Genomic DNA, 24,856 nt, shown 5'->3' on the forward strand with positions numbered 1-24,856 from the left:
ACACCTGCACAAGATCGGTGCATTCGAACATCACACCTGCGGGACAGGTACAGGATGGCAACAACAACAGCCCGAGTTACACCAGGAACGCAAAATCCCTCCATCAGTGCTCAGACTGTCCGCAATAGGCTGAGAGAGGCTGGACTGAGGGCTTGTAGGCCTGTTGTAAGGCAGGTCCTCACCAGACATCACTGGCAACAACGTCGCCTATGGGCACAAACCCACCGTCGCTGGACCAGACAGGACTGGGAAAAAGTGATCTTCACTGATGAGTCGCGGTTTTGTCTCACCAGGGGTGATGGTCGGATTTGCGTTTGTCGTCGAAGGAATGAATGTTACACAGAGGCCTGTACTCTGGAGCAGGATCAATTTGGAAGAGGAGGGTCCGTCATGGTCTGGGGGGGTGTGTCACAGCATCATCGGACTGAGCTTGTTGTCATTGCAGGCAATCTCAACGCTGTGCGTTACAGGGAAGACATCCTCCTCCCTCATCCCTTCCTGCAGGCTCATCCTGACATGACCCTCCAGCATGACAATGCTACCAGCCATACTGCTCGTTCTGTGCGTGATTTCCTGCAAGACAGGAATGTCAGTGTTCTGCCATGCCAGCGAAGAGCCAGGATCTTAATCCCATTGAGCAGGTCTGGGACCTTTTCATTTTTAATTTATTTATTTCACCTTTATTTAACCAGGTTGGCTAGTTGAGAACAAGTTGTCATTTGCAACTGCGACTTGGCCAAGATAAAGCATAGCAATTCGACCCATACAACAACACGGAGTTACACATGGAATAAACAAAATATAAAGTCAATAATAATACAGTAGAACAAAATAAAATAAAAAGTCTATATACAGTGAGTGCAAATGAGGTAAGTTAAGGCAATAAATAGGTCATGGTGGCGAAGTAATTACAATATAGCAATTAAACACTGGAATGGTAGATGTGCAGAAGATGACTGTGCAAGTAGAGGTACTGGGGTGCAAAGGAGCAAGATAATAAATAAATACAGTATGGGGATGAGGTAGGTAGATAGATGGGCTGTTTACAGATGGGCTATGTACAGGTGCAGTGATCTGTGAGCTGCTCTGACAGCTGGTGCTTAAAGCTAGTGAGGGAGTCTCCAGCTTCAGAGATTGTTGCAGTTCGTTCCAGTCATTGGCAGCAGAGAACCGGAAGGAAAGACGACCAAAGGAGGAATTGGCTTTAGGGGTGACCAGTGAGATATACCTGCTGGAGCTCGTGCTACGGGTGGGTGCTGCTATGGTGACCAGCGATCTGAAATAAGGCGGGACTTTACCAACCAGGGTCTTGTAGATAACCTGTAGCCAGTGGGTTTGGCGACGAGTATGAAGTGAGGGCCAACCAACGAGAGCGTACAGGTCGAAATGGTGGGTAGTGTATGGGGCTTTGGTGACAAAACGGATGGCACTGTGATAGACTGCATCCAGTTTGTTGAGTAGAGTGTTGGAGGCTATTTTATAGATGACATCACCGAAGTCGAGGATCGGTAGGATGGTCAGTTTTACGAGGGTATGTTTGGCAGCATGAGTGAAGGATGCTTTGTTGCGATATAGGAAACCAAATCTAGATTTAATTTTGGATTGGAGATGGTTAATGTGAGTCTGGAAGGAGAGTTTACAGTCTAACCAGACACCCAGGTATTTGTAGTTATCCACGTATTCTAAGTCAGAGCCGTCCAGAGTAGTGAAGCTGGACGGGCGAGCAGGTGCGGGCAGTGATCGATTGAATAGCATGCATTTAGTTTTACTTGCGTTTAAGAGCAGTTGGAGGCCACGGAAGGAGAGTTGTATGGCATTGAAGCTCATTTGGAGGTTAGTTAACACAGTGTCCAAAGAGGAGCCAGAAGTATACAGAATGGTGTCGTCTGCGTAGAGGTGGATCAGAGAATCACCAGCAGCAGATAATTTTAGATAGAGAGGGTCCAGATTGTCTAGCCGGCTGATTTGTATGGGTCCAGATGTTTCAGCTCTTTCAGAACATCAGCTATCTATCAGCTAACGTTTTTGAGTTAGTACTACAGGATGCAAATTTCTGTTTGAAAAAGCTAGCGTTAGCTTTTCTAACTGCCTATGTATATTTGTTCCTAACTTCCCTGAAAAGTTGCATATCACGGGGGCTATTCGATGCTAATGCAGAACGCCACAGGATGTTTTTGTGCTGGTCAAGGGCAGACAGGTCTGGAGTGAACCAAGGGCTATATCTATTCCTAGTTCTACATTTTGTGAGTGGGGCATGCTTATTTAAGATGGTGAGGAAGGCACTTTTAAAGAATAGCCAGGCATCATCAACTGACGGGATGAGGTCAATGTCATTCCAGGATACCCCGGCCAGGTCGATTAGAAAGGCCTGCGAGCATAAGTGTTTTAAGGAGCGTTTGACATTGATGAGGGATGGTCGTTTGGTCGCAGACCCATTACGGATGCAGGCAATGAGGCAGTGATTGCTAAGATCTTGATTGAAAACAGCAGAGGTGTATTTGGAGGGCGAGTTAGTTAGGATGACATCTATGAGGGTGCCTGTGTTTACGGATTTGAGGTTGTACCTTGTAGGTTCATTGATCATTTGTGTGAGATTGAGGGCATCAAGCTTTGATTGTAGGATGGCCGGGGTGTTAAGCATGTCCCAGTTTAGGTCACCTAGTAGCACGAGCTCAGAAGATAGATTAATTCACATATGGTATCGATGGCACAGCTGGGGGCAGAGGAGACCTGTTGGATCGGAGGGTGAGGGCTAGGGCCATTCCCCCTAGAAATGTCCGGGAACTTGCAGGTGCCTTGGTGGAAGAGTGGGGTAACATCTCACATCAAGAACTGGCAAATCTGGTGCAGTCCATGAGGAGGAGATGCACTGCAGTACTTAATGCAGCTGGTGGCCAAAATGGCTTAAGGACAACAAAGTCAAGGTATTGGAGTGGCCATTACAAAGCCCTAACCTCAATCCCATAGTAAATGTGTGGAAGGAGGCCTACAAACCTGACTCAGTTACACCAGCTCTGCCAGGAGGAATGGGCCAAAATTCACCCACTTATTGTGGGAAGCTTGTGAAAGGCTACCCAAAACGTTTCACCCAAGTTAAACAATTTAAAGGCAATGCTACCAAATACTAATTGAGTGTATGTACACTTCTGACCCATTGGGAAAGCTGAAATAAATCATTATCTCTACTATTATTCTGACATTTCACATTCTTAAAATAAAGTGGTGAGCCTAACTGACCTAAAACAGGGAATTTGTACTAGGATTAAATGACAGGAATTGTGAAAAACTGATTTTAAATGTATTGTGACTAAGGTGTATGTAAACTTCCGACTTCAACTGTAATGGTAAGAACAGCCCAAATAAGCAAAGAGAAACGACAGTTCATCATCAAGTTTCTTCAATTGCAGTCGCAAAAACCATCAAGCGCAATGATGAAACTGCCTCTCTTGAGGACCGCCACAGGAAAGGAAGAGCCAGAGTTACATCAGCTGCAGAGGATAAATTCATAAGAGTTACCAGCGACAGAAATTGTGGCCCAAGTAAATGCTTCACTGAGATCAAGTAACACACATCTCAAAATCAACTGTTCAGAGGAGACTGCGTGAATCAGGCCTTCATGGTCGAATTGCTGCAAAGAAACCACTACTAAAAGACACCAATAAGAAGAAGTGACTTGCTTGGGCCAAGAAACACAAGCAATGGACATTATAGTAGACCGGTGGAAATCTGTCCTTTGGTCTGATGAGTCCCAATTTGAGATTTTTGGTTTCAACCGCGGTGTCCTTGTGAGATGCAGAGTAGGTGAACGGATGATCTGTGCAAGTGTGGTTCCTACCGTGGAGCATGGAGGAGGTGGTGTGATGGTGATTTGCTGGTGACACTGTTGGTGATTTATTTAGAATTCAAGGCACACTTAACCAACATGGCTACCACAGTATTCTGCAGTGATACGCCATCCCATCTGGTTTGCGCTTATTGGGACTACAATTTGTTTTTGAACAGGACAATGATCCAACACACCTCCAGGCTGTGTAAGGGATATTTGATCCAAGAAGGAGAGTGATGGTGTGCTGCATTAAATGACTTTGCCTCCACAATCACCTGACCTCAACCCAATTGAGATGGTTTGGGATGAGTTAGACAGCAGATTGAAGGAAAAGCAGCCAACAAAAACTCTTGAATGAGTAGGTGTGTCCAAACTTTTGACTGGCACTGTGTGTGTGTATATATATATATATATATATATATATATATATATATAGTGCCTTGCGAAAGTATTCGGCCCCCTTGAACTTTGCGACCTTTTGCCACATTTCAGGCTTCAAACATAAAGATATAAAACTGTATTTTTTTGTGAAGAATCAACAACAAGTGGGACACAATCATGAAGTGGAACGACATTTATTGGATATTTCAAACTTTTTTAACAAATCAAAAACTGAAACATTGGGCGTGCAAAATTATTCAGCCCCTTTACTTTCATCTCTGAATGATCCAATGTTGACCTAAATGACTAATGATGATAAATACAATCCACCTGTGTGTAATCAAGTCTCCGTATAAATGCACCTGCACTGTGATAGTCTCAGAGGTCCGTTAAAAGCGCAGAGAGCATCATGAAGAACAAGGGACACACCAGGCAGGTCCGAGATACTGTTGTGAAGAAGTTTAAAGCCGGATTTGGATACAAAAAGATTTCCCAAGCTTTAAACATCCCAAGGAGCACTGTGCAAGCGATAATATTGAAATGAAAGGAGTATCAGACCACTGCAAATCTACCAAGACCTGGCCGTCCCTCTAAACTTTCAGCTCATACAAGGAGAAGACTGATCAGAGATGCAGCCAAGAGGCCCATGATCACGCTGGATGAACTGCAGAGATCTACAGCTGAGGTGGGAGACTCTGTCCATAGGACAACAATCAGTTGTACATTGCACAAATCTGGCCTTTATGGAAGAGTGGCAAGAAGAAAGCCATTTCTTAAAGATATCCATAAAAAAGTGTTGTTTAAAGTTTGCCACAAGCCACCTGGGAGACACACCAAACATGTGGAAGAAGGTGTTCTGGTCAGATGAAACTAAAATTGAACTTTTTGGCAACAATGCAAAACGTTATGTTTGGCGTAAAAGCAACACAGCTCATCACCCTGAACACAACATACCCACTGTCAAACATGGTGGTGGTAGCATCATGGTTTGGGCCTGCTTTTCTTCAGCAGGGACAGGGAAGATGGTTAAAATTGATGGGAAGATGGATGGAGCCAAATACAGGACCATTCTGGAAGAAAACCTGATGGAGTCTGCAAAAGACCTGAGACTGGGACGGAGATTTGTCTTCCAACAAGACAATGATCCAAAACATAAAGCAAAATCTACAATGGAATGGTTAAAAAATAAACATTTCCAGGTGTTAGAATGGCCAAGTCAAAGTCCAGACCTGAATCCAATCGAGAATCTGTGGAAAGAACTGAAAACTGCTGTTCACAAATGCTCTCCATCCAACCTCACTGAGCTCGAGCTGTTTTGCAAGGAGGAATGGGAAAAAAATTCAGTCTCTCGATGTGCAAAAGTGATAGAGACATACCCCAAGCGACTTACAGCTGTAATCGCAGCAAAAGGTGGCGCTACAAAGTATTAACTTAAGGGGGCTGAATAATTTTGCACGCCCAATTTTTCAGTTTTTGATTTGTTAAAAAAGTTTGAAATATCCAATAAATGTCGTTCCACTTCATGATTGTGTCCCACTTGTTGTTGATTCTTCACAAAAAAATACAGTTTTATAGCTTTATGTTTGAAGCCTGAAATGTGGCAAAAGGTCGCAAAGTTCAAGGGGGCCGAATACATTTGCAAGGAACTGTATATATATCCCTTCTGTTGTCAAATGGAAAGTTCCTCACAGTTTGATTTAGGAGCTTTCCATCGTCCATCGTCATAGAGCAAACAGAAACGACAGGCAGCTCGACACACATCCCAAACCTCCTGCTTCCTAGCTGTCTTCACCAAGGCTGCCCACAATTTCACCCTGAAAAAAAAAAAAATTTGATTATCCATACTTTGTTTGGAGATGGTTAAATAATAAATGTTTCCTTTGGCTAGTTTGACTGCCCTTGCTGTATGTTCTTCCCCCACTGTGACACCAGATCTTTTTGATGTGTTTATTCATCAGGGTGTTACTGAAGCCTGGTAGAAGGCTGGTTGTGCTGCTACACATCATCCCATATCCTCACCCTGAAGAACCTCCTACTAATGATATTCAGTACCAGCACAAAAAAATTAATAAGCTACATAGTTCAGCTTGACTTCACAGTGTCCTAGCACATAGAAACCTATTTAAAGTTGATAGCTACCAAATGTTGATAGCTACCAAATGGTTCATGTTCATAAAATGTTGATTACGCACCATGTGCACTCATTTGTGTTAATGCCTGTGAGATATCAAGACAAGAGCACATGTTTCTAGAAAACCTTGATATATTCTCTCTCACCCACCCACACACATATTCACTCATATTTACATGGTACACACCTCTCCCTGTCATTCTTGCCAGCTCCCTGTCTGCTCAGGTGTCCCTGTACCTTCTCAACACATGCAGAGTGGTGCTGAGCCTTAGCAGAGAGATGAGCCACACCGCCCTGTCCACTGGTGCCTGAGGGGACTAAACACATTTGAATACACATTTACATGAAGAAACCAACTGCATTGGAATAGTGATAAATAGGCCATCATATTGGCACCGTACACACAAACAAATACAAAAATACGAATCCACACAACTGTGTCTGCAACAGCGAGAGGCACATAGTGTTCTTGCTTGAATAATGTAAAAGAGGTCTGTGCCTCCATCTGATTACAGTGTTTTAAGAGGCAGAGTGCTCCAAGGTTAGACCCTTGCTTCGCAGACAGCCAGACACGTCTCACTACAGCACATTGCTGATGACAGTCTGGGGACCAATGACAGCATGGTGCAAACACTACATCCTATTATTCATTCGTTCATCTTCAGCACATGCTCAGAATATTTCTCCAATCTCCGGGGTCACCCGGGTTGCTTGGATGTTCAAACGGCTTCATCATCGGGTTTCTTTGTCTTTATGCCTCGAAAGCCAGTTTGTGCTTGAGGTGTTAGTGTTGTAACACAGGAGGTATCGTTAGGTAAAAGACGTCATGACCTGCACACCTGACCCGTGTCTGTCTCATGGCCTGGCTGTCAGATGTAGGACCCTGGCTGGGTCGTTAGGCAACGGAGTGTTCATTTGATCCTGGGCACAAGGGGGCCAGGATCAGAGGGGAGAGATCAAAGAGTGCCAGCCCCTTAGCCCCAGGGCTCCATAGGCTCTATGATCCAGTGCATAGGAGCTATAGGGTTTTTGTCATGAAGACATATCGAACCAAGGAGTCAGTCAAATCCTCCAAGAAATGGTTCTAGTACTTGGATGCTGGGCTATGAAGTAAGTAAGCCTCTCTTTCCAACTAAGCCCCCCTCCGAACTCGGTCTTAGTTTTGAGGGTACCTTAATCACCAATAGTGAGCTTTACATAGCAGGATTAGGCAATCCTATACATGACTGGTGAAAGACACTACACCAAAGTCATACTAAAATTAAATGGTTATTCAAAAGGATAGTTTGTACTTTTTGAAGTGCAATCTGCGTCGAGCACCACCTGGAAAGCGTCGGGGGCCAGGGTGAGGCCTGCGTTGACCAGCATGGGACGTCTTTTTCTCACCTCCTCCTGTGGCTGACCATTCTTAGCCTTCAACAAAGAGAGAGAGCGAGAGTGCGAAAGAGAGTGATGAAGAGAGAGAGAGAGACAGACAGAAAAATACAGAGAGAAAGACAGAGACTGACACCCATGCTGTTTTAACCTACTACGATCTCTCTTCTCTGCAGGCAGACTCTGATGTAGCATTTTACCAACTGACTGACCATCTCACAGTTTGACATATCATCACAGTTGTACTTTTCATCACACAGTCGGGCAACAACAAACATGCCTATCAGGAACATCACAATCTATATTTCACAGAAATTATATTTAATGCCTGCTTCACCCTACTGCCGGGTTTCATCTTACGGTAAGTCAAGTAAGGGTCAAGTCTCCCCAGTCCTGCTTTGTATTTAGTGTAAGGGGTCCGCAGACCTGTTGGATGAGCATGGCAGCCTGGTCCTCTGTGCTGCTGGGGGTCTGATATAGGGTGCCGCGAAGCTGAAGGAGGTTAAGGGCTGAGGTGAGCCGCTCGTGGTGCACCCCTCTCTCGTCCAGCAGCAGGGCCCTCTGGAGGTGAAGCAGAGCGGGCTCCAGCCTCCCCTCTTCCTCCTCGATCACTGCCAGCTCACTGTGGACCTGACAGCGCATCTCCAGCTGCACACTGAGAGAGAACAAAGTTAACACCTTAGATTGGACACACATGCAGGCATGAAAGTGCACAAACACACATAATGGCCTCTGTGTGTGTGGAGTCACCTGTATGTGTCCTCCAGGACTTGGGCCACTTTGAGGAGCGCCCCCTTGACATTCCTCCTGAGGTTGTGCTGAAGGAGGGGCAGACAGGTGTTCCACTGTGAGGCACACACCGCCTGCATCACCTTGGCATCCCCCTCTCTTACTGCACTCTGCAGCACCTTGTCCAGTCTGCCTATCACCTTCAGCTGAGCCTAAGGGACCAGGCAACAACTACAGCAAGGACTGCCTAATGCATCTACTGAATCTACAAAATATGGCACAACACTGTTGCGCCAACAGTATAATAATTAGATAATACTATAACATCATGATACTACAACACACATTCCCAATGACAACCACAGCTTGGTTTGCAGTAAAAAGAACGAATGCGTAAAAGGCGCTGGGCTCTTCTGAGCTCAGTTAACACTGTATTGATATATGTTCTGGGTGGCAAACAGGCACATTAACGCTGCTAACTAATGCACAGGAGAGTGCACCTCCACATTGGCTTTGGAGTAGTCCTTCATCCCCCCCTCCTGCTTCTTCTGGAGGTCCAGGTCACACTGGACACACTCCATCATGATGCACTGGCCAACACTCTACAAATAGAGAATTTCAAAACGTGAAATCCAAAAAAGGTAAGAAGCAAGGCATTTCTACTGCTAAATTAAAGTGAGACCAGCCATGTGTATTCACAGTGTCTCAGAGTAGAGCGCTGATTCAGGATCAGCCCCCCCCCCCATGTACATAATCGTACTCATTATGATAACATTTTCATAATAATGATCCTTGATCAGCATTATTTCTTTGAGATGCTTTGTGAAAAGGGGCCCTGATGGCTCAAGTTGAATCACAGTATCGAAGTGAGAGTGTAGAAGACGTTGTACGTCTAACTCTTATCGTTACCCAATACCCATTTCCACCCACAAATGTAATGTAGAATTACTGAGTGTATTAGAAATACAACTGATGGTAAACGGGAATATGTGGGCCTCTTCTAGCTCATCAAGTCTTATGTTGAGACCTCGACTGAGAAATTGAGTCAATTTACGTGCATGTGTTCGCAAAATTGCATTACTCTGTATGGAATATAGAGACATGATAATAGAGTTATCTGTGATTGGCCGCCACTCACAGTGACTCCCGTTGTCTTCAGCTCACTCAGACAGTCCGCTGCCATCTGGTGATGTTTCAACTGCAAGGCCAGAAAGGCTAGCTCCAGGAGGAAGGCAACTCTTTAGAAACAATGTATAAGATTAACATGGTTAGTGAGACATTCATAAGACATTCACAATTACTTTGATCATCTGTAAAAACTATTTAGCCATGTAATATTCAGACTGATGCTACTGAGATGTGAAGCCACTGTATTGGTGTTGAAGATAGACTTTCAATTCACATGAATTCAATGACAGGTGAATAGAGTCAAACGAAATATAGGCAATTACTAGGCCAATTGTAGTGATGATAGTAAGTATTGCAACAGGAGAGGAGATGTAGACCTGTCAGCTGGAGGGATGGGTGAGGGGCTCTCTGCAAGACAAGGGCTGGAGCCACGCGCTATAACATGGGATTGGGCTGGAGCAGAATGCATAAGGAGCAGGAAAATCTCCTTAATCCTGGCAGCGTCCTCTTTTCTGGCCTCGCAAACGTCATCAACCTTACTGTGGAACACAGAATGAACACACACATGCACATTAGTGCACACAAGCACGAGCACAAATGCGCGCGCACACACACACACACACACACGTTAACCTACTGTTTATAATTCTCATGATGATGGTAGGGTAGGGTCTGGGTGATGGTATGAGTCATGCTGCCCATGTCTATAGCTCAGCTTGTTAACCGTGAGATAGTCTGACATGTAGAGTACACGCCTGCGGAGAGGGCGCTGGTCTTCCTCTCAGTAGTACCAAAAGCCATATTAACATGCAATAAATATCAGTGGTCTAATAACCTTGTCCCCTCTGAGATGCTCCGGGTCTACCTGAGAGACAGCATGTCACTAACCCAATGACCTAGGTCCAGTGGGTACAGATAACCCTGTCCCCTCTGAGATGCTCCGGGTCTACCTGAGAGACAGCATGTCACTAACCCAATGACCTAGGTCCAGTGGGTACAGATAACCCTGTCCCCTCTGAGATGCTCCGGGTCTACCTGAGAGACAGCATGTCACTAACCCAATGACCTAGGTCCAGTGGGTACAGATAACCCTGTCCCCTCTGAGATGCTCCGGGTCTACCTGAGAGACAGCATGTCACTAACCCAATGACCTAGGTCCAGTGGGTACAGAGGGTCCAAATCAACTTATGCAATGTGATCTTTAGGACCACTAATAAAGAACTGCCCACTCTCAACTCATTAAACCATGGCAAACAAATAAACAGACATACCACAGCAAACAATAACCTTTTAGTCTTTAAAAAGCACAATGTGTATGGCTGCAAAAAATGATATCAAAGCTTTTTGCTTCTTGCAAACAACTTTGGAAAAAAATAACAGTGGCGGCAGTATGATTCTTGAAATGCATTTTCAAATGAAAAGATTATCAATATGCACATCACAATCTAATCCCAAAAGCACTTTCAAAATATTTAGATTCAACTTGTTAACGGTTATTGTGGTTATTGCTTTTCAGTCTCATAAATGAAGATACAGAATACATCCATAGTTGGAAAAGAAACACACTCTGATTCGTAATCTCCTGGGATGTCTTGCTGCAATAAAAAACATTGAGTCTACGAAGACGCTCAACGGGGCATGGAAAAGTTAAGTGACAAAGAACTCTTAAGTTGATTAAACAAAATAATATAATTTTAGATAAAGGGGGGGAAACACTTACTGTTTGAGCTTCTGCATTTTGTAGATGACTGATAAAATAGGACTTGCTTCTGTTTTTTGGGGGTTTTAGTGAAGTCAAACAGCTTGTGTCGTACCTAGGAGTAACGTAATTGTATTAGTAGATAAATAGAACGACCCAGTTTAACCCCATATATAACCATGCTCTACCCAAAGACTGTCAAAACAAGGGAGACCCTAGTTGTGTCTTTCCAAACCCTGACACCACATCCGAAAAGGAGTTCATGACTTTAGTCAGCACATAACAACAAAAAAGAGGCTTTACCTGTAGGGAAAATATCTTTGGATACAGGTCAGGGATATGCGACTCTATGAAGTCTGAGGTGACCTTGGCAAAACTAGAAGCATCTTTCCCTTTCCCAGCATCCACAAGGCATTCGACAAGGTGCCTGCTTGTAGAGACAATGGATACAACAATCACTATACTCTGCACCTCAATTACAAATCGTTGTACTGAAAACGATTTAAAAAAAAATCTTGATTCATAAATGTTCAGTGTCATAATTGAGGGACATTTGGCATTACTGATTGTTACTGTATGATGAGACAAAGTATGACAGTTAGAGCCACCTACATCATGAGCTGAGCTCTCCAACTGTAGTCTTGTTCCCCAACCTCCTCCAGTGCCTTGACCACCTGAGTGAGGGTGGGCACCAGGTGCTGGCGTGGCCCGGACCGCAGGAGCGGCCGGACCATCTGGAAGTAGAGCACTGAAGCATTGAACACCAAAAAGTGGTATCTACCCGAACGTAAAGAGTATGAGAGAAAGAAGAAAACCTGTTGTTGAAATCAATAATTTACACAGCAGAAAAACACTATCTGATTTTTTGGAAAGTTATACAGTACATTTTAATTTAGGCCAAGAGTTGACTTGGGGATGAAAATTCCTATAAATTGAAAATGTATGTACACAGTACAGTATAACAGTCTTTCAAATAAAAAAATCTAATCTAATCAAATTTATTTGTCACATACACATGGTTAGCAGATGTTAATGCAAGTGTAGCAAAATGCTTGCGCTTCTAGTTCCGACAATGCAGTAATAACCAACGAGTAATCTAACTAACAATTCCAAAACTACTACCTTATAGAGGCGGCAGGGTAGCCTAGTGGTTAGAGCATTGGACTAGTAACCGAAAGGTCGAATCCCCGAGCTGACAAGGTACAAATCTGTCGTTCTGCCCCTGAACAGGCAATTAACCCACTGTTCCTAGGCCGTCATTGAAAATAAGAATTTGTTCTTAACTGACTTGCCTAATAAAATAAAGGTAAAATTTAAAAAATTAAGAAAAATACACACAAGTGTAAAGGGATAAAGAATATGTACATAAACAGTCTTTCAACGAGTGACTGGAGAGTTTAGCCCTATGGTAAATCTCCATTTGGATTACTGGCTTACAGGCCACGGGGGTGGAATTTATCAACTAAAAAGGGTGCAGAGATTACTGGAGTTTTTCTAACATAATTGGAACTAATTTATCCTCCTGGGATGAAGGAGTACTTTAGTCTGGGCTGTGTTAGTCATTCCCTTTGGTCTTAATTGGGATTGTTCCGGCAGCCCTTCATTGACACATATAATTACATATTAGATCTGTAATTTAATAAGATCTCTGTGGGCCCTACATGATATTATGACTTAATAATGCACCTCTTACTGTCTGTAGAGCCTTTTTGCATAAATCTCATAACATATCTGTGTACAGTCACAAGGCATATAAGCCAGTAGATAATTACATTTGATATTCTTATTGCTTTGCTATTTGGTTATGGCTAGCCATTTCACCCTTAGGGTGAAACAAATATGAATCTTAAGAGCAACTTCATATTTGTATCATATGTTTACGCACCAAGAGATGAACTATATCGAAAAAAGGCCTACATTTTAACTAAGTCTCCCACTCCTGGATATGTCTGTGCCCCAGCAACAAAGTAAACCTTCATCCACCATACTCCCCACCTAAGCCTGTCGTCCTCCTGTGAATGTTTCCCCTCTATGATCTATTTTAACATAGACTGACATGATGCCACTTTGTGCTAGACAATATGAAAGATGGACCACTTAAAAAATTATAATCTAATTCAAATCTTCTGTCACAAAGAGTGTGGGTACGGCTCACTTTGGTCAACGATGAAGACAGGAAAATGACTCATGTTAGATTGCATACCTTGGTTTGACCTTTGAAATCTCAATAGCCTTCAGAAAATAAATCACACCCTTTTCAATCTCCTCCTAAGAGTGAAATAATGAGTATGAAAGGGAGGGGTCACAATAACAGACAGGCAGAGGAGGAATAACATTATGAACACTATAGATGTATGTTATATGAGTCATTCATCGTATTTATATCAAAGCTTGGGATCTGGGCCTGGTTGCATAACATATTTTAAGTTAATTTCCCCCTTATCTTTTCCCTTAAAGCTGCACAAAACATTTCAAGGTGCATTTCCCCCTTAAATGAAGTGAAAAAGTTAAGGGTGCCCATGAGGTCCCGTACGTGCTTCATTCATTACGGAGCTCAATGTAAACAGAATTTGTGGAGGTGAATGTTTCTTCCCTTTGCCCTGGTTTCAAAAGGAAAACATCCACCAGCTGAATAGATATCTAGCTAGCTACATAGCTAAACAATGGAAGGTGCACAATACATGGCTACAAAGCTAGCTGGCTAGCTAGCTACCTACTCTGTAAATTAGCTTTGCTTCCTAGAAAGTCATAGAAACAAGTTGAGGAAACGGGTTATTATTATCATCTTCTGAATCAATTCGTTTCTCCTGTCTTGAACGTAGAACTTCTATTTTGCAATCATCCAAAATATATGTGATCTCTTTGAAGAGACTTTCAGTCAGTGAATTAGGTCATCTCTATGGTAACCATATACTCTTTCTGCTTTACATGCCTTCAAACTACCATAAAACTACTGTAAAACCTTTAAAATAATGCCCTTGCTTAAGGAAATGTTTGAGGGGCTTTATGCAACACCCTTACACAGTTGCCTTAGGGTAAGGGAAAATTATTTATTAAAGGTAAACCCTTAAGAGAAACACTTTTGTGTAAGGGTGTTACATAGAGGCCCTCAAACATTTCCTTAAGTAAGGGCATAATTTAAGGGTTTTATAGCCATGTTGTATGAAACCGGGCCCTTAATTTAAGGGAGAAATTTGCCTTAAAATGTTTTGTGCAACTGACTTAAATTTAATGAAACTTTTTAGAGAAAGATGTTTTATGATGTTGCACAATGTTCCCTTACCTAAGGCAATTGCTTAAGGGCGTTGCATAGAGCCCCTCAAATATTTCCTTAGTCAAAGGCATACTTAAGGGCATACTTATGGTAGTTTGAAGGCATGTATGTTAGAAAGAGTATCTGGTTTCCATGGAGACGGCCTGATTTCACGGACTAAACTTCTCTCAAATAGATTGCTTTCATTTTGTTAGATAAGCAAAATAGAACTTCTACAATCAAGACAGGATAACCAAATTGATTCAGACAATAATAAACCACGTTTCTTGTAGTTACTTTTTTCTCAACTTGTTTATATTACTTTCTAGTACCTCAAGCTATATACCTCAAGCTGTAGCTATAGCGAACGAGCCAGCTACAGTGGCTTTGTAGCCATGCACCTTCCATTTTTTTTAGCTAAGTAGGTAGCTGGTTGATGTTTTCCTTTTGTAACCAGAGCAGATGAAAGCAACATTCACCTCAACAAATGCTGTTAACTAGTGGTGGAAAAAGTACCTAATTGTCATACTTGAGTAAAAGTAAAGAAACCTTAATAGAAAATTACTCAAGTAAAAATGAAATTCACCCAGTAAAATTCTATTTGATTAAAAGTCAAAAAGTATTTGGTTTTAAATATACTTAAGTATCAAAAGTAAATTTAATATTCAAATATACTTAAGTATCAAAAGTAAAACATAATTTCAAATTTCTTATATTAAGCAAACCAGATGGCACAATTGTTATTTTTTTAAATTTCAGATAGGCAGGGGCACACTCCAACACACATAATTTACAAAAAAATAATGTGTTTAGTGAGTCTGCCAGATCAGAAGCAGTAGGGATGACCTAGGCATGTTCTCTTGATAAGTGTGTGAATTGGACCATTTTCCTGTCCTGCTAAGCATTCAAAATGTAAGGGGTACTTTTGGTGTCAGGGAAACATGTATGGAGTAAAAATTACATTATTTTATTTAGGAATGTAGTGAAGTAAAAGTTGTCAAAAAAAATTATAAAGTAAAGTACAGATAGACTAAAAAGCTACTTAAGTATTACTTTAAAGTATTGTTTTTCTGAAGTACTTTACACCACTGCTGTTTACATTGATATCCATACTGAATTAAGCAGTTAAGGGACCTCATGGGTACCCTTAACTTTTTCACTTATTTTAAGGGGGAAATTCACCTTAAAATGTTTTGTGCAATGGACTTAAAGTTAGGGAAACTTTAAGGAAAAGATAAGGGGGATATTAACTTAAGGTGTTTTATGCAACCGGGCCCAGAGCCTCATATGGAAGTATGCAGCGGTCAGAGCAGAGGAACCAGTGCAAAGCTGCTGGTTCTATGGGAAAATACAGACAGTGCTGCTAGAGTCACAAAGGTTGTCTCTGTTCATCCATTATAAAATGTCAAACCAGTGGTTATCAGAAAAGATACGCTTAGACGATCAAACACTGCTGAACAACCACAAACTAGTAGACTTTAAGTCGTGTTTGTCCTCACCACACTCCCAAAGCTCTGTGGAGACTCCAGCTGGCCCTGACAGATGTACGCTCGACACAGGAATTGATTGGCTGGGGGTTTCCCTTCAAAGTACATCATTAGGCAGTCTCGGCTGATATCTGCACATCCCAGCTAAAAACACAAAACATACACTGAAATATGCTGTTTTCAAACAGTATTCTACTTTTAATCTGTATTCAACAAGTTGACTGAAATCAGAGTTCAATGTTGATTTATTTATAGTGCATTCAGAAAGTATTCAGACCCCTTTCCACATTTTGTTACGTTACAGCCAGATTCAAAAATGGATTAATAATGACAAAGTGGAGATTGGAAAACCTTCCAGAAGAACAACCATCTCTGCAGCACTCCATCAATAGGGCCTTTATGGTAGAGTGGCCAGAGAGAAGCCAATCCTCAGTAAAAGGCACATGACAGCCCGCTTGGACTCTCGGACTCTCAGACGATGGGAAACAAGATTATCTGGTCTGATGAAGCCAAGATTGAACTCTTGGCATCACATCTGGAGGAAACCTAGTCAGGATCGAGGGAAAGATGAACGGAGCAAAGTACAGAGATCCTTGATGAAAACCTGCTCCAGAGCGCTCAGGACCTCAGACTGGGGGGCGAAGGTTCACCTTCGAACAGGACAACAACCCTAAGCACACAGCCAAGACAATGCAGGGGTGGTTTCAGGACACGTCTCTGAATGTCCTTGAGTGGCCCAACCAGAGACCGGACCAGAACCCGATCGAACATCTCTGGAGAGACCTGAAAATGGCTGTGCAGCAACGCTCCCCATCCAACCTGTCAGAGCTTAAGCGGATCTACAGAGAATAATGGGAGAAACTCCCCAAATACAGGTGTGCCAAGCTCATACCAAATAAGACTTGATGCTGTTATAGATGTCAAATGTGCTTCTATAAAGTACTGAGTAAAGGGTCTGAATACTTTACTTTTTATTTTTTATTTTATATATTAGCACAAAAAAAAAAAACATTTTGCTTTGTCATTATGGGGTATTGTTTGTAGATTGTTGAGGACAAAAAACGGTGTAATCCATTTTAGAATAAGGCTGTAATGTAACAAAATGTGGAAAAAGTCAAGGGGTCTGAATAATTTCCGAAGGCACTGTAAATATTCAGTTTGGTGTATTCAATCATTCTTATGGCACGTGTTTCTCTGGGGTAAAACATACAATCATGATGAGTCTTTGTTGGGATTTCCCAAAGGGTCTTCTGAAAGGGTTCATATGAATAATGCTTAATCTTGTGAAGCATGTAGGCTACATGCCTGAGAATTAAGCATTATTCAACCATTCTTTATGGCCCATGGATCTCTGAGCAAAAGACAAATGTGATTCTTATTCACCCCGACCTTATTCTGTGCTATCCACCCTGACCCATATATAAACAACATACATCTCAGCTCATCTTAACCACAACATATTTGTCATTAGCCTGAGTCTCTAATTGCTGTAAACAAGGATGGCTCATTAGGAATTGAACAGTATTTTGATGTGTTAACTTTTTATTTACTAAACAATATAGGCTATTCCCTTCTGCATCATATAACATTCTAATGGCTGTTGTTGAGATTACGTAAGAGAGGAATGGGGCTTGGTAGAAGCTAAAGGCACATTAAGATCTGCCAGGCAGAATTAGTTTACAGGCTAGGATGAAAATATACAGATTAAGACAAGAGGATTGTGATATCCCATAAACATTTGCATAAATGTGGAAGAATTAGAAACAATAGGACTAGCAATGCGAGCAAAAATAATTGGAAGTGAATGTTAGCAGTACAGAAAGTTCGCCATCGAAGTGGAAAATAAACACAATTGTAGTGAATTTCAGTCAATTACTCAGCAAACTGTGATTCTATTAATTTAAACGTTTTTCAAATTATGTACAGCCACTTCATTACTCAGTCACTCGGGAGATTCATTAAATGGGTTTCCATGGCCGAGCAGCCGCACACAAGCCTAAAATCACCATGTGCAATGCCAAGCTGGGGTGTAAAGATCGCCTCCATTGGACTCTGGAGCAGTGGAAACAGGTTCTCTGGAGTGATGACTCATGCTTCACCATCTGCGTTTGGCGGATGCCAGGAAAACACCAACTGCCTCAATGCATAGTACCAACTATAACATTTTGGTGGAGGAATAATGGTCTGGGGCAGTTTATGGTTCGAGCTAGGCTCCTTAGTTACAGTGAAGGGAAATCTTAAAACTACAGCATACAATGAAATTCTAGACGATTCTGTGCTTCCAACTTTGTGGCAACAGGTGGGGAAGGCCATTTTCTGTTTCAGAATGACAATGCCCTCGTGCACAAAGCGAGGTCCATACAGAAATGGTTTGTCGAGATTGGTGTGGAAGAACTTGACTGGCCTTCACAGAGCCCTGACCTCAATCCCATCTAACACCTTGGGGTGAATTGGAACTCCGACTGCGAGCCAGGCCTAATCGCCCAACATCAGTGCCCGACCTCACTAATGCTTGTGGCTGAATAGAAGCAAGCCCCTGCAGCAATGTTCCAACTCACCTGAGTTACCTACTCGATCAGTGTAAAAACACAGTGAGATCATATAAAATCTGATGTTTTGAACACTTCAATGTCCTATTTCAGGTATACCAGGACTGTACACAGTAAGTGCGGTATTCAGAGACCTGACATCTGCGAGTCTCCCTTTGACATCAATGAATGATTCACTTGAAAGTCTGAGTTACGCTCAAAGCCAAGTCTGACTACTGCCCTAAATAATGTGGACATGGTAATTTCTGGACCAACAATACACTCCTGTGAACCAAAGGAAATGGCTAGTAGAGTAGCCTAAATGTAGGATAGAGAGTAGAGGGATATTGTTATCCACGTTGGCACCAACGATGTTAGAATGAAACAGTCAGGTCACCAAGCGCAACATAGCTTCAATGAGTAAATCAGCTAGAAAGATGTGTCGGCATCGAGTAATTGTCTCTGGCACCCTCCCAGTCAGGGGGAGTGATGAGCTCTACAGCAGAGTCTCAAAACTCAATCGCTGGTTGAAAACTGTTTTCTGCCTGGCCTGCAGCCTACAAGCTGTTGCGCAGCAACTCACCGCCTTCCTGAAGACAAACAATGTATACGAAATGCTTCAGTCTGGTTTTAGACCCCATCATAGCACTGAGACTGCACTTGTGAAGGTGGTAAATGACCTTTTAATGGCATCAGACCGAGGCTCTGCATCTGTACTTGTGCTCCTAGACCTAAGTGCTGCTTTTGATACCATCGATCACCACATTCTTTTGGAGAGATTGGAAACCCAAATTGGTCTACACGGACAAGTTCTGGCCAGGTTTAGATCTTATCTGACGGAAAGATATCAGTTTGTCTCTGTGAATGGTTTGTCCTCTGACAAATCAACTGTAAATTTCGGTGTTCCTCAAGGTTCCATTTTAGGACCACTATTGTTTTCATTACATATTTTACCTCTTGGGGATGTCATTCGAAAACATAATGTTAACTTTCACTGCTATGCGGATGACACACAGCTGTATCAATAAAACTGTGAAGGACCTCGGTGTTACTCTGGACCCTGATCTCTCTTTTGACGAACACATCAAGACTGTTTCAAGGACAGATTTTTTTCCATCTACGTAACATTGCAAAAATCAGAAACTTTCTGTCCAAAAATGATGCAGAAAAATTAATCCATGCTTTTGTTACTTCTAGGTTAGACTACTGCAATGCTCTACTTTCCGGCTACCCGGATAAAGCACTAAATAAACTTCAGTTAGTGCTAAATACGGCTGCTAGAATCCTGACTAGAACCAAAACATGTGATCATATTACTCCAGTGCTAGCCTCCATACACTGGCTTCCTGTCAAGACAAGGGCTGATTTCAAAGTTTTACTGCTAACCTACAAAGCATTACATGGGCTTGCTCCTACCTATCTCTCTGATTTGGTCCTGCCGTACATACCTACACGTATGCTACGGTCACAAGACGCAGGCCTCCTAATCCAGGCACTTGTCATCTCCCGTCTGGATTACTGCAACTCGCTGTTGGCTGGGCTCCCTGCCTGTGCCATTAAACCCCTACAACTCATCCAGAACGCCGCAGCCCGTCTGGTGTTCAACCTTCCCAAGTTCTCTCACGTCACCCCGCTCCTCCGCTCTCTCCACTGGCTTCCAGTTGAAGCTCGCATCCGCTACAAGACCATGGTGCTTGCCTACGGAGCTGTGAGGGGAACGGCACCGCAGTACCTCCAGGCTCTGATCAGGCCCTACACCCAAGCAAGGGCACTGCGTTCATCCACCTCTGGCCTGCTCGCCTCCCTACCACTGAGGAAGTACAGTTCCCGCTCAGCCCAGTCAAAACTGTTCGCTGCTCTGGCCCCCCAATGGTGGAACAAACTCCCTCACGACGCCAGGACAGCGGAGTCAATCACCACCTTCCGGAGACACCTGAAACCACACCTCTTCAAGGAATACCTAGGATAGGATAAGTAATCCTTCTCATCCCCCCCCCCTTAATGATTTAGATGCACTATTGTAAAGTGGCTGTTCCACTGGATGTCAGAAGGTGAATTCACCAATTTGTAAGTCGCTCTGGATAAGAGCGTCTGCTAAATGACTTAAATGTAAATGTAATTGTCCCTAGAATTTCTAAGCAAACAGCTGGAGGCAGGGCTTTCTCCTATAGAGCTCCATTTTTATGGAATAGTCTGCCTACCCATGTGAGAGACGCAAACTCTCAACCTTTAAGTCTTTACTGAAGACTCATCTCTTCAGTGGGTCATATGATTGAGTGTAGTATGGCCCAGGAGTGTGAAGGTGAACGGAAAGGCACTGGAGCAACAAACCGCCCTTGCTGTCTCTGCCTGGCCGGTTCCCCTCTCTCAACTGGGATTCTCTGCCTCAAAACCTATTACAGGGGCTGAGTCACTGGCTTACTGGTGCTCTTCCATGCAGTCCCTAGAAGGGGTGCATGACTTGAGTGGGTTGAGTCACTGACGTGATCTTCCTGTCCGGGTTGGCGCACCCCCTTGGGTTCGTGCCGTGGGGGAGATCTTTGTGGGCTATACTCAGCCTTGTCTCAGGATAGGAAGTTGGTGGATGAAGATATCCCTCTAGTGGTGTGGGGTCTGTGCTTTGGCAAAGTGGGTGGGGTTACATCCTGCCTGTTTGGCCCTGCACGGGGGTATTGTCAGACGAGGCCACAATGTCTCCCTACCCCTCCTATCTCAGTCTCCAGTATCTATGCTGCAATAGTTTGTGTCGGGGGCTAGGGTCAGTCTGTTATATCTGGAGTATTTCTCCTGTTTTATCCGGTGTCCTGTGTGAATTTAAGTATTCTCTCTCTCTCGGAGGACCTGAGCCCTAGGACCATCTGGCCTGATGACACCTTGCTGTCCCCAGTCCACCTGGTCGTGCTGCTGCTCCAATTTCAACTGATCTGCCTGCGGCTATGGAACCCTGACCTGTTCACTGGACATGCTACCTTATCCCAGACCTGCTGTTTTCAACTCTCTAGAGACACCAGGAGCGGTATAGATACTCTGAATGATCGGCTATGAAAAGCCAACTGACATTTAGTCCTGAGGTGCTGACCTGTTGCACCCTCTACAACCACTGTGATTATTATTATTTGACCCTGCTGGTCATCTATGAACATTTGAACATCTTGGCCATGTTCTGTTATAATCTCCACCCGGCACAGCAGGAAGAGGACTGGCCACCCCTTATAGCCTGGTTCCTCTCTAGGTTTCTTCCTAGGTTTTGGCCTTTCTAGGGAGTTTTTCCTAGCCACCGTGCTTATACACCTGCATTGCTTGCTGTTTGGGGGTTTAGGCAGGGTTTCTGTACAGCACTTTGTGACATCAGCTGATGTAAGAAGTGCTTTATAAATACATTTGATTGATTGGTTGATGTACAGCAATTCAACACAAAACTGCTGCTGACATCTTTCTCAATGCTATCAGTCTCAAGCACAGACTAAATCCTCAATCAAGTGAGCATATGACAGTTCCATCATTATTATCCTGAAAGAGAGCCCTTACAACATGCACTCTATTGAATTTAGATGTTGCATTTAATGTAACAGGTGTGCGGATCAATTCCATACTCTGCACAGCCAGATACGGCTTATCCCCCTTTCCAGTGGTTGACAAACTTTTTTTTTTTTTTTAAGGAACTCAGTCTGGCTTTTAACTTACTCTTGAAAGTTGTAATAGTATAATGGACAAGGTGCAATTTCGAAATTGGGTAGTGCATCATCAGTTTTTGAATCATCAGCCATTGTTTGTGTATATGTCATTGTTGAATATTCAATCTTGTTCAAAGTAAATAGCCTACTTCCTGACCTTAAATAGAAACATTTTATAGAGAAGCCTAACCTTAACTATATCCTTTTTAAACCAACAACCATGACATGACTGCGCTAAGCACAGAAAGAAAAGTTAGACACATATGGATTGTGGGATTAAGGGAGATGATTGTAGTGGCGACCCATCATTCAGGGCAGCTGGGGCTAAACCCCACCTCTTCTGAGATAACTGTTTAGCTAAAAACATATATACAGTACCAGTCAAAAGTTTGGACACACCTACTCACTCAAGGGTTTTTCTTTATTTTTTTTACTATTTTCTACAATGTAGAATAATAATGAAGACATCTAAACTATGAAATAACACATATGGGATCATGTTGTAACCCAAAAAGTGTTAAACAAATCCAAATATATTTATATTTTAGATTCTTCAAAGTAGCAACCCTTTGCCTTGATGACAGTTTTGCACACTCTTGGCATTATCTCAACCAGCTTCATGAGGAATGCTTTTTATTGATTTGTTTAACACTTTTTGGGTTACTACATGATTCCATATGTGTTATTTCATAGTTTTGATGTCTTCACTATTATTCTACAATGTAGAAAATAGTACAAATAAAGAAAAACCCTTAAATGAGTAGGTGTGTCCAAACTTTTGACTGGTACTGTATACATACACATTATATTTAGGGATATTACATTTTTGGCCGTTACCGATATCCAATATTTTTCTTGCCAAAAACCCTGATACTGATACCCGATATTTAAAAATGTTAGCGGCTTTTAAGCATTCTAGTACAGTTAAATAGTTTACACACTGTGGCAGTCGACAGGGAGAGGTGTAGAGAGTGGTAATTGAGGAGGGATATCTTGCAGGTAGCTGGCTCCACCCCCAAGCCTCATATGGACTTCCTGCCCCAACGAGGAAAGGCTGTGAGTTGTTAAGCCAGGGAGTGCTTGGGGATAAAGGAGGAAGCAGCCTGCACAAAGGGGACAGATGAGGTGAGAGAAACGAATGCAAAATCTTTGTGATTGCCTGTTGTGACCAGGACTGTCGGACTACTTGCTTCCATCTTGTCCAGCTGTGTCTAACATTTCACGTAAACCCTGTTTCTTGTCTGCATCGAAGTAGTCCTTGTACCTAGCGTTGAGTATGGTGACGACACAGTAAAGAGACTCAGGGAATGCCACCGAATCGCTTGTACATGTAGCCAATAGCCTGTTTTAGAGAAATGTCATAATTGAATATTGTAAGAGCTTTCATTGTCTGCTTATATGCCCCTTTACTTATCCTATGGTTTTGACTTGGTGTGCAGGGAGAATACTGTAAGAATGGCCCATTGAAATTACAAATGTCCACTTATCCGCTCATCATTCCCTTATGCCATAGTTTGTACATCCTAATTGTTTAAGCAAGTCAGCCATATCAACTGAACTGTTTCCGAACTGTTTCGCTGCCAGACAAGGCACCGCTGATAGCTAGGGGTAGCGGTGGTATGGATTCACTCCATGCTGCTGAAAAGAAAGATCTGAGGTTGGGACAGCTTTATGTAGGCCCTATTACTTTGTGGGCAACGTTTGTCACCATTATAGTACAATTCATGTATTGTTTAGTGTTGTGTGGTGGCTTTGCTGGCATGCATCTAAAACATTTTTGGGGGGGTTGCCCCAACAATATTAAAATCACCACTGCATGATTGTAGCGAACACTAGCTAACTACCTGGCTTACAATGGTAACAATGCAACAATGTAACAACAATGTAACACTGTAGCTAATAGAATTGTTTGCAACATTATAGCACATCATAGGTAGCCTACCTGTAGGGCTTGTTCTGCGCACAGAACGTACAACTCCGGGCAGAAGCATCGCGTATCTGACCCCTCTCTGATCATGTCAAAGGCTGCATTCAGCGCATCAGTGTCTAAAGACAAAACCACACGATATGAAACGTGTTCAACAACACTATCAGTCAACTATTTAGATAGCTAAGAAACTAGCTAGTAGTGTGTTACCTTTTTGTTGGCGTGCCTTGGCCAAATACTGGCGAATGTGAAGATCCATGATGCTCAGTCTTGACAGGTGGTTGCTGTGCTAGAATTAGGCGGGCCCGGCAAGCTTTAACAAATAACTAGCTTGCTAGTTAACATAACGTTAATTAACCTGGTAAGTTTTTTATATCGCACTCGTACTACTTTAATAGATACTACTAGCTAAATACTTAGCCTTACTGACAAGTTTTTGCGTCTCCTGTCGCACCACTACTAAGCTTGTTGTGGTTAGGAAATTGGGAGTGTATCTTAGCAACAAGTAACGGCGGAAGCGACTCTAAGTGAGCCGGTTCATTTGGCTCCATTCGTTTAAAAAAGATGATCATTTGGCTCACAAATCGCTCTTCGTTCAGTAGCGCTTAAAAATGTAGGCTACCTAAAACCATGTAAAAATGGCAAATATCTAATGTAAGCCAACAAATGTTACTGCCATCATGTCAGATTGTGACATGTGAGTTCAAATAAAGTTTTAC

General features: G+C 42.7%; 1 protein-coding gene across 1 annotated transcript in view; it reads right to left on the minus strand.

Annotated features, from left to right (window-relative positions):
- Nucleotides 1-24,570, minus strand: part of LOC135511417 (cilia- and flagella-associated protein 46-like) — an 89,377-nt gene extending 64,807 nt beyond the window's left edge. Inside the window, 16 exon segments of the mRNA XM_064932930.1 lie at nucleotides 5,897-6,021; nucleotides 6,526-6,655; nucleotides 7,631-7,751; nucleotides 8,139-8,367; nucleotides 8,463-8,653; nucleotides 8,942-9,043; nucleotides 9,580-9,679; nucleotides 9,947-10,108; nucleotides 11,290-11,341; nucleotides 11,344-11,383; nucleotides 11,572-11,695; nucleotides 11,881-12,045; nucleotides 13,472-13,536; nucleotides 16,021-16,152; nucleotides 24,153-24,256; nucleotides 24,348-24,570. Of these exon segments, the coding sequence (XP_064789002.1) occupies nucleotides 5,897-6,021; nucleotides 6,526-6,655; nucleotides 7,631-7,751; nucleotides 8,139-8,367; nucleotides 8,463-8,653; nucleotides 8,942-9,043; nucleotides 9,580-9,679; nucleotides 9,947-10,108; nucleotides 11,290-11,341; nucleotides 11,344-11,383; nucleotides 11,572-11,695; nucleotides 11,881-12,045; nucleotides 13,472-13,536; nucleotides 16,021-16,152; nucleotides 24,153-24,256; nucleotides 24,348-24,396 (1,891 nt within the window). The 5' untranslated portion in view covers nucleotides 24,397-24,570.
- Between the last annotated feature and the right edge of the window lie 286 nt (nucleotides 24,571-24,856).

This window comes from Oncorhynchus masou, chromosome 24 (genome assembly GCF_036934945.1).
Source record: "Oncorhynchus masou masou isolate Uvic2021 chromosome 24, UVic_Omas_1.1, whole genome shotgun sequence".
Taxonomy (NCBI): Eukaryota; Metazoa; Chordata; class Actinopteri; order Salmoniformes; family Salmonidae; genus Oncorhynchus; species Oncorhynchus masou.